Genomic DNA, 9,956 nt, shown 5'->3' on the forward strand with positions numbered 1-9,956 from the left:
CGACAATGAGTTGAAATTTTCTAAGCATATTGAAGGTCAAGTTAATAAAGCCAATAAACGACTTGGACTGATCACACGCTCTTTCTAGTTCCTAGATGCAGAAGCGATGAAGTAGTTGTTTGTTGCTGTCGTACGCCAGAACCTAGAATTTGGAAACGTCGTGTGGTCACCGAAATTTGAAAAGGACAAAAGTTTAGTAGAGTGTTCAAAAACGCGCAACAAGGATAATTCGGGGCTTGAAACGCAAGAAAGATTAAAGATTATGAAGCTTTCAAGCCTCAGTTATCAACGTCTGCGCGGGGACCTCATTGAAGCATACAAGTATACTCATGGCTTATACAAGGTCCCAGAAGGATTACTAGAATTTGAAACAAGAACCAACACCAGGAGCCACGGCTATAAACTAAAAAAAATAGCGTTGGAACACATCCATGCGACAAATTTCTTCTTGCTTCGAGTCACCGACATGTGGATCTGCCTCCCTGAGAGCATCGTTGACGTTCCGAGTATGAACAGCTTCAAAAACACTTGACGAAGCTATGCAGGAGCATATGTTCAGTCTTAAAATGTCCAACAAATTATGGACCAGGCAATAAGTCCAGCAGCTATCTGAACCAATAGTCAGATATGGAAAGATAGGGTTCCAAAGGCGGGATCCCTTGTGAATCAAGTCACGAAAAGTACAAGAATCGGCAACAGGCCATTGGCCTATTTCTTCAATGCCGACACTTCTATTCTATTCTAACGTAAAATTTGCGGACTTGCGGACCGCGACCTCACGTATTTGCTATTTACAAAAAGCCGTAGTTGGTAGAACGTAAAAGTTGTGACTGATTATTGACGGTGTCTGTGGTGTGAAAAGATCATTGTGAGTAACGCTCTTGGAACCTACATAAGCTTTAGATAATTATTTTATTCTATGTAGAAAGATGGGAGGGGTGGCTATAAACTTGGGAAAAAACATGAACAACTAGCCTTTCATCTTGGAGTGGGACGTCTGAACCCAAGGGCAAGGGCAAGGGTCAAGGCAAAGAATGAAACTCCTTTTTTTGGAGTCTGTACCGATGACAGGGCAGCTACCAGCTGGCTGAGCTTGTTGATGCTGCAAATATACTTAGGGACTCTCAAGCTCAAAACGTAAACCAACCTGATGGTTTCCCAAGCCTTGTCCCTGTCAGTTGTGAGATGAGATGAAAGGCTGAAAGCTTCTAATAAGCTTGCTGTTGCTGGGGTGCTCAGCCTGCTATTGACAAAACAGAACAGTAATTCAGCAAATGAGCAGTCAACTAACATAGACAAACTGGAAATGCAACAATGTGGGATTGGGCAAATTTTGAAGGGTTTCCAAGATTCATTCTGGTTCACTAACACCTGGACTAGACTCACTAGGACTAGGAGACTGAGTCAGTCACAGTCAGACTGAGTCAGTGAGTCTGAAAGTACCAGATGAACATCCTAATGGAATCCATTAGGATGTTCATCACTTCATCTGATAGGGTAAATGCACCATATTCCAACACTGTGGGTACCTAATTCCGAGTCCGACAATTTCTCAACTTTCCGACACTTCTCAACTTTTTCCTTTATATTAAACTTTGTCTTAGTTCCACGCATGCATAGATGGTTGAAATAGTGACGTCATACTATTGCATGCAATATTTCCATAAAACACTAGGTCTGGTGGGAAAATATTAAGATCCGCAGAGCGAAAGTCCACGTCACCCAGTGAGAACATCAAAACATGTGTGAAAGTTGATAGTTGACCTTGCTCTACGAAATAGTGGTAAACTGTTTGTGTAGAAAGAATATTATGGTTTGAGACTTTTAAATAAGTCTGTGAATATATTAGGAATCCTCTAAGATTACTTGTGTTTGCTGATTTTAAGTGGTAAATAAATTAATAGATGATTGATTTAAGAGACGGTTCAGGTTGTAGACACATAAAAACTAATTCCGATACGGTGTCGGAATTATGACACACGGCCGTGACAGCCGTGTGTCATATTCCGACACAGCTCACACAGGGTGTCAGAATTACAACACCGGGTGTCGGAATTACGAATTATGATTTTTAAGCGCTGTTGGAATTAGTCTCACAATATGCCGCATTTAGTCTCACACATGTCGGAATTTGTCGATTTTGTAGATTTGAATTTTAAAGGCTTTTAAATATATATGGCAACAGTTTGTGATGTTTCATCATTGCTGGTTCATATTGTGGTGTTTTGAGATTGATATTATAAACCAATCAGAACTTGAGTTGCGCATACGGTTATCTATTTATAGCCATTTATTTCTTGCTACATCCTTAAGGTGTCGGAATACAGTGTGTTTACCCTACTTTACACTGATTACAATAGTAATTTTTACTAGTAATTAATTAATTAGTATTTTACAATACTTATTTTTGCTAAACTAATTAAACTAATAATTACAATTAAGGGGTTTGCACTTGGCAGGTATGATTTCCTGAGGTATTTGCATTTCAGCAGAGAGAGCAGGAGAAGTTGGCCTGTGGAATTCTGGATAGGTAATATATTCTCACATCAACATACGAAAATTGATCGAAAAACCCACCTCCTAGGCTCCTACCATGTTACACCTTCCACTGCAGTGACAATTCATACACTGAGTTCAGAAACTGCTGCACTTCTGAAATCACTTGTAGTTTGAAATCCGAAATTGTGTCGGCAACACCTCCCTTGATTACTTTCATAAGTTGTTTATCGTATCACAAATTTTCGCAATGAACATGTTCTAAAATGAAAAAAAATTATATCAACTTTCCCAGAAATTTTTTTGCCATTTTACCAATAAAAACAAAGTTTTAAAAATAACATAAAATGATGGGCTAAACTGCAAATCTTTCACAGCATATAGGCACATTGTGCTGCCATGTAAACATTTGACATGACGGTTTTTTTTTATAGTTGGTTTTGGAGGCTTCCAGTGCTTGTGCACTGCCCAGCCTGGTCTCTGTCACTCCTTTGATGAAAGACTATGCACCGTGCAAAGGGGCTCAATGGCCCAAGTACCTTATATGCAGCATGCACCCAACAGCCAGACAATTGAATTGGTCATGTAGCAAGGTTTTCAATATGCAAGTGATATATGCAGCATGCCTTATAATAACATGCACAGTGCGTCAAGCTTTATGCTGTAATAAAGCACCCTAACAGCATGCTAAATTGCACAAGTATGCCAAAAAATTAAACAAAACAGAACAAGAAAGAAGAAGAAGAAAAGAAAGAAAAACAAGAAAAAAAAATTATATATATACACATTTTTTAAGTTCTTTGATTTGAAGGAGAAAGCACCCCCAGTTTGGAGCTACATCAGAGAGGCAGCTCCACTTTCCAGCAAATATTGCTGCAAGCATGAAAAGATTTGGTGATGCTGTGTACTGGTGACTCCCCCACCCAGGGCTGTCTGCAGCCCCCAAGTAAGTCCCTGTGCATTCACTGCACTTCTAAATATTGCTCTTGGGCCACTGAATCTAGCACAGTGTAATATGAAGTGAGCTATGGTGTCATCTACTTGACATTCTGGACAGACCCCCGTAGCTGCCATTCCAAACCGGGAGGTTCACTAACACTGGGACTAGACTCACTAGGAGACTGAGTCAGTCAGTGAGTCTGAAAGTACCAGATGAACATCCTAATGGAATCCATTAGGATGTTCATCTGATTCTGATTGGGTAAAAGACCATATTCCGACACTGTGGGTAATTCCGACACTTCTCAACTTTTTCCTTTATATTAAGCTTTGTCTTAATTCCACGCATGCGTAGATGGTTGAAATAGTGACGTCAGTCGTCATACTATTGCGCGCAATATTTCCACAAAACACTAGGTCTGGTGGGAAAATATTAAGATCCACAGAGCAAAAGTCCACGTCACGGTCGTCATCCAGTGAGAACATCGAAACACGTGTGAAAGTTGACAGGTGACCTTGCTCTACCAAATAGTGATAAACTGTTTGTGTAGAAAGCATATTATGGTTTGAGACTTTTAAATAAGTCTGTGAATATATTAGGAATTAGGAACGTTTTCTATAAAGATATGAATTTTTGAGGACTTTTCTTTGCTTTTAAATTCTTAGTTAATTTGCGATTTAAGCAAACAAGTGATATATATTCATTAATACGAGCAAAATATGCGAGGATGATGGCCACTGTTTCAGAAAATACTGTGATCATCTTTGAAAGAGAGCAAAGACTACATTAGGTATTGATTTTCTGGTGAAGTGCAAAGTTTACGGTGTTTTTCCTAAATTCCTTCGATTTAAACTTTACAAGCGTTGCCTGCATACCTCCACTTTTTATAAATCCTAGCAGAGCAAGCTTCTTTCCAAAGAATTATCCTCCAAAAGAAAGACTCTGAAAATTTTAACTGATTTGGCAGCCGAGAGTGAACTACAAGTTGGACGTTCGTTTTCCACCCTCGACGCCTATGCTATACGCCAACATGCCAGACGATCTATGGAAGCATTCAAGAAAATTACTGCTCAGACTCATCAAAAGAAACTTCATAACCTCGGCATCCTCAATGAAATTCATCCTGTCAACCCTGACAAAGTTGTTTTCAACTTTAGTTCCGTCAACTTGGAACCTCGCGTTAAATTTTTGCTCGCATTTGGCCTTGATTTTTGTCTAACCGTTTTTAAGTTGAACTTCTATAAATTTTTCTTAGCTTTTGAAAGACTCGCTCTTAGCATTAAGAATGTTCCAACTCCTAATCGTCCTGAATTTTTAGGCAACCTGCAAAGTTTAGCCTACCGGCATTTTTATGGCTTCAAGTCCTATAAAGTTTTTTCCTCTGTCTTCCAACCTCGTGACACAATTTTATTGAAAGGCCTAGCAAAAAATAAAGACCTAATCATTTGTAAACCTGATAAGGGCAAGGGTGTTGTTCTGGTGGATCGTAGTCGCTACAACAGTAGCCTAAATGCACTCCTCACCGATTCTTCCAAATTTGTTGAAATTGCAGATCAGATCTCTAAAACCATTTTGAAAATCGAAGACAAAATCAATAATTTATTGCGTAAANAGGTTTGGTAGATGTGTATAAGAGACAGTTCCAGAAGCAGCATTGCCGACCATCAAATGCAGTTGCTGGTTAGCTTTCACTGAGTGAACGCGTATGAGATTTTGCTCTTGCGAAATAGCTTTGCGGTGCATCATGTTAAGTTCAACTCTTATTGATGGCATGATTTGTTATTAATTTGTAAATGTTAATTTGTTGTGTTTGACTTGGAGACGAAGTGCTAATGAATTAATATTTAGTCTAATTGAAATCTTGAAATATTGCAAGTTGCAACCGTCATTCTTGATTCTTTCAAGTGTATCTTTGATCCCTCCCTATTTTTAACCTTTCCATCTCAACTAAAATTTTTGGATAAAAAAGTGGTGAAGATGAATTGGAAATGATATATGAACCTTAATTTTTAGAATTCCATCCTGCTTGATAGTAATGATGGATAGCCAAGATTCTTAATATGTTACCAAACCTCTCTACTAGTTAAATTGGATCTTGGAAATTGGAAGAACAAATGCCAACTCCCACAGTCCTATTTAATCAAACTGTGTCAGCAGGAGTGATAGGAATCATTATCATTAGGTTTGATAAATGAAAAACATCATTGTTTGATCATACAATAATATAATAAAGGAATGACTTGAAACTTTGTTGTTTTAAATCAATCATTTGCTTCCAATTTTTCATACTTATACTTATTGAAAACAATCAACTAGCCCGGATCAACACAAATGTGAAATAAATTGGTTCACTGATACCACAAAAAAAGTCAACTTATGAAAAACTAAGAAATATAGGAAAATTTTTCACAGTTCACTGTATCGTTCGCACTCATTTTCAATTGCTTTGTGGCCTCAGAAGTTGTACGTAACTCAACTTATGAGTGCTTCTATCATTTGTGAAGTTATGCATATTGTTGACATAACTCAGTGTGGAAATGTTTTAAAGGTACCATATTTTGGAGTTCCTTGTACCTAGCGGACTTATGCAGTGCTTGAGTTGCTACAAACACTTAGCAATGTTTTGAGCGTACGACCCCATATTTATGAACAAGAATGTCAAAATTTATTCAAAACCAAATTATATGTTTTCAAGATTTTCTTCAGAAATAATATTTAATACTTGTGCATTACTTAAGTAATTTCTTAGTTCACAAACTTTGTATAGTGTAATTGGGCAGAAGCTTCATGTGTGCAAGCAATAAGATTTCAAATTAGTGTAAACGAATATGTGACTTTGTTGCCGCGTGTCTCCCGCGGGTGAGGCAAACACGTTGCCTACTTCTACTTGATAGGTTGGCAACAACCTACTTAGGGAATGGATAATGATGAGACTAAAATTTATCTTTTATTATGGACAAATAGGACAGAATTTAAATTGCCGTTCAAGTAAGTGGCTCTTGGTTATGAAATGAGCACTTATGGTGCATAGGTGACTGGAGAATGTCAGTATATACCTAAAGAGTTTCAGAGCATAGGATTAACAAGCATAGGAGTTAAGGAACTAAGGAGAATAGGAAACATGGAGCATAGGAGCATAAGGAACTAAGGAGCATGGAAACATGGAGCGTAGGACAAGATGCATATGGGATCTGCCATAAAAGAAAGTTAAACTTATTAATTTTATGCATCATAGTGCTAAGACTATAAGATAAATAATTGGATTAAATATGAACAAGCATTAATTAAAAAGCAGAAAACAGTAATGATCAAGAACCTTATGATGATATCAAACTTGTATTGCAGCAATTAGCTTTCTGAAGAATTAATGAACACTAAAATATATAGTTTGCCGAATTAAAACACACTGAACACAATTAATAGAAAATAAGAAACAAAGCAAAATCACAACGTATAAACAATTTGTAATACAACATTAATTGAGTAATAAAATGAATATATGCAATAAATAATCACTCACTTCCTCTTTATTTGCTGCATAGTACATATTTTGGCATAAGCATGTACACAGAAAATGAAATGATTTGTCATCATTATTTTCATTTTGGCAAATATTGTGGAAAATAATGTTTTTTAAAGGTAAGTTTTATGGTTTGGATAAGATTTATGTAAATTATATGAGATCTAGAATTGATGTCTGGCATTCTCATATTTGAAGTCAATATTCATGTAGCCAGTGCTGAGCATTTTGACCATATATGATAAGGTCAGTAACTAATGACAATTTTGAAGTATGTTCCTCAATAATTGAATCAGTACTCAAGTTGTGGCACTTGCAGAAGCTGTGAAGATTGAGCCTCGTGATGAGCAGCAATCAAACTGTGACTCGGGGCTCCCAGCTGGCTTCCTTGAAGTGGAGAAAGGGGAACCTTTCTTCATGGAAGAAGTTAGTGATATTCCTTTGAAGAATGTTCTTTTGTTATTATTATTCTATGAAATTAGTTAATAATCCAAATCCCAGTAATAGCCTAATGAAGTTCAGCAAAGTTCTGAGTTACGCATGAAGGAAGATATGGGCACTTGCTTCGTTAGCATTATATCCAAGATGGTTTATAGTTTCTTCTATCCATGATGTTAGAGCCTTTCTTTTATTATGAAACTGAGTATAGTTTTTTTTATTTTCAGTGTTGAATTTATGTCATATTACTTATACAGATTTTCTATTTATAAAAAAATTTGATGGTAGTAGGTATCTATTTATCATTATTTAACTTCAGATAAATTTTTGATTTCCCAGTAACCATTTGCTTGCATAATATATGTTTATCAAATTTTATTAGGAATGATTGTGTTTTACAATACAATCTTGATTGAGCTTAAATTTTGCATAGATCTCAGTCTAGCTTCCAAAATGCTCGAGGTTTTTATAAATTACTTATTAAAAATGCTTGAGGTCTTCCACAGACTCGAGGTCTTTGGAATAGATTAATTAGTAGTTAAATGGTAGATTTCCAATTAACTGTCATGAAAGTGGCCTAAATTTGCATGTCAATTGTGAAGTTTAGTAAATTCATCTGATTAGCCTCCAAGTTATCCTGATAGCTGAACCGAGTTATCCCAAATATTATACGGTACTGAAAATCTTCCTCATTTTGTTATGGTCTCGCTGAATAATAAATTTTTCCTTTGATGAGAAGAATTCTTTCATCTGCCCACAGTACTTATTTTTGAGTACATCAACATTTAGACCAAATTTATTTTTGTAACATTTCTTCCATCTGAGCAGGACAGTGCTACAGTTGCTGACTTCAAACTGTTCCAAATTCCATTCCTGGGCTTGGATTCTCTCAAGGCAGAGCTTGTCGAGGCTGGGGCATCTCCATCCATCCCCCAGGCTTCTCCTGCAAACCAAGAACTCCCAACAAGGGCAGGAATCTTCACCGCTGTTCAAAAAGCCTCTGAGAATGCCTGCTTAGCCTCTACTTCTCTGGAGGTGCACAATTGTGGTGCTTCAATGACTCTTCCGCCTTCAGAAACTTTAACTTCCAAGGGGAAGAGTCAAACAAATGAAATGAAAATCTCATCCACTGAACAAGAAGCTGGTGAAGCTCGCTCGCCTAATAATGACCGCCTTCCTCCTACTCCTGCACCATCAGTAAATTGTAACGTTCTCAGCTACAATGGAACGAGAACTGTCCCTGCAACGCCGGAGGCTTCTTTTAAGGCGAAAGAGGCGCGCAATTCTGTGGATTTGGGACGTTCTAAGCATCTTCGCATTAAATTAAAAAAATGCAGTGTACTATTGACTCGCATTCATGTTTCTGAAAATTACATTTACGTTTGCAGTGAAGAAAACGAAAATAATATTTGCTCAGAAGAAATAGCATTTCCAGAGCCTCATCCTGATCATGGGAGCAAAGATTCAGAGCGACCTGAAATGCGCAGTGAAAAAGTGGGCAAAAGTGGAGGACCAAATTCAAGTAAAGAAAATAAGTCAAACTTTTCTAAAAAACTGATGGTCTGCGAAGGACATCCCTCAATCGTTCTAAGCGTCAAAATGCTTCTATGAAGGAGGCAATTTCTTCCACAACCTTCCACGTACGTCGTAACAAAGAGAAGACTCTCAAGTGTCATGTCTGTGGCGCAGCTTTCCGTTTTAAATGTAAGCTTGATCGACATATCAACGCAGTTCATCTTAAATTGAGGCCCTACAAGTGCTCTAAGTGCGATTATGCCTTCAGTCAGGTTTCTCATTTACAAACCCATTTAAACACCGTGCATGCAAAGCTGAAGCAATTCTTTAAGTGCACAGTTTGTTGCATCAATTTTTCTTCTCCTGCGTTTCTACAGCGTCACGTCTCTAAAGCCCATTCTGCTGCTACCAAGTTTCAATTGGATAGCCGTTTCGCCGGCGCCCAATTAGTAGACAAACCTCACAAGTGTTCTGACTGTAGCTATGCTGCTACTTCCAAGAGCAATCTCAACAGCCATATAAAACATGTACATCTGAAGGTAAAACCGCATAAATGCGCTCTCTGTGCTTATGCTGCCACAAATAAAACACATCTTCGTGATCACACTACAGGTGTCCATCAGAAACTCAGGCGCTACAAATGCCATGAATGTGCCTACGCTGCCGCCGTGAAGAGTAAACTTACGCACCATATGAAAGTCGTTCACTTGAAACTAAAGCCATTCAAGTGTGATGAGTGCGGCAGCTACTTTTCTCAGAAAGGTAATCTAAAAGTTCACATTTCCAGGGTGCACCTCAAAGACAAACCGCACTCGTGCCCGTACTGTTGCTATTCATATGAGTCGAAAGCAGGACTTGCTAGGCATGTTGCTAGCGTTCACTTGAAGCTGAAGCCTCACAAGTGTCCTCAATGTGACTACACTTGCAGCACTAAAGGAGATCTTAAGTCTCATGTTAATAGTGTTCATTTAAAATTACGACCTCACAAGTGCCAGACGTGCAAGCGCGGGTTCTACCAGAAAGCTCACCTAGAACGGCACATAAAAT

General features: G+C 37.9%; 1 protein-coding gene across 1 annotated transcript; it reads left to right on the forward strand.

The window, feature by feature from the left end:
* Positions 1–7,199: 7,199 nt before the first annotated feature.
* Positions 7,200–9,515, forward strand: LOC125177910. The gene is made up of 2 exons (XM_047880549.1): positions 7,200–7,382; positions 8,223–9,515. The coding sequence occupies exons 1-2, from the start codon at positions 7,374–7,376 to the stop codon at positions 9,003–9,005; spliced, it is 792 nt and encodes a 263-aa protein (XP_047736505.1). The 5' UTR covers positions 7,200–7,373; the 3' UTR covers positions 9,006–9,515.
* Positions 9,516–9,956: the final 441 nt, after the last annotated feature.

Source organism: Hyalella azteca, unplaced genomic scaffold (assembly GCF_000764305.2).
Source record: "Hyalella azteca isolate HAZT.00-mixed unplaced genomic scaffold, Hazt_2.0.2 contig5555, whole genome shotgun sequence".
Classification (NCBI taxonomy): Eukaryota; Metazoa; Arthropoda; class Malacostraca; order Amphipoda; family Hyalellidae; genus Hyalella; species Hyalella azteca.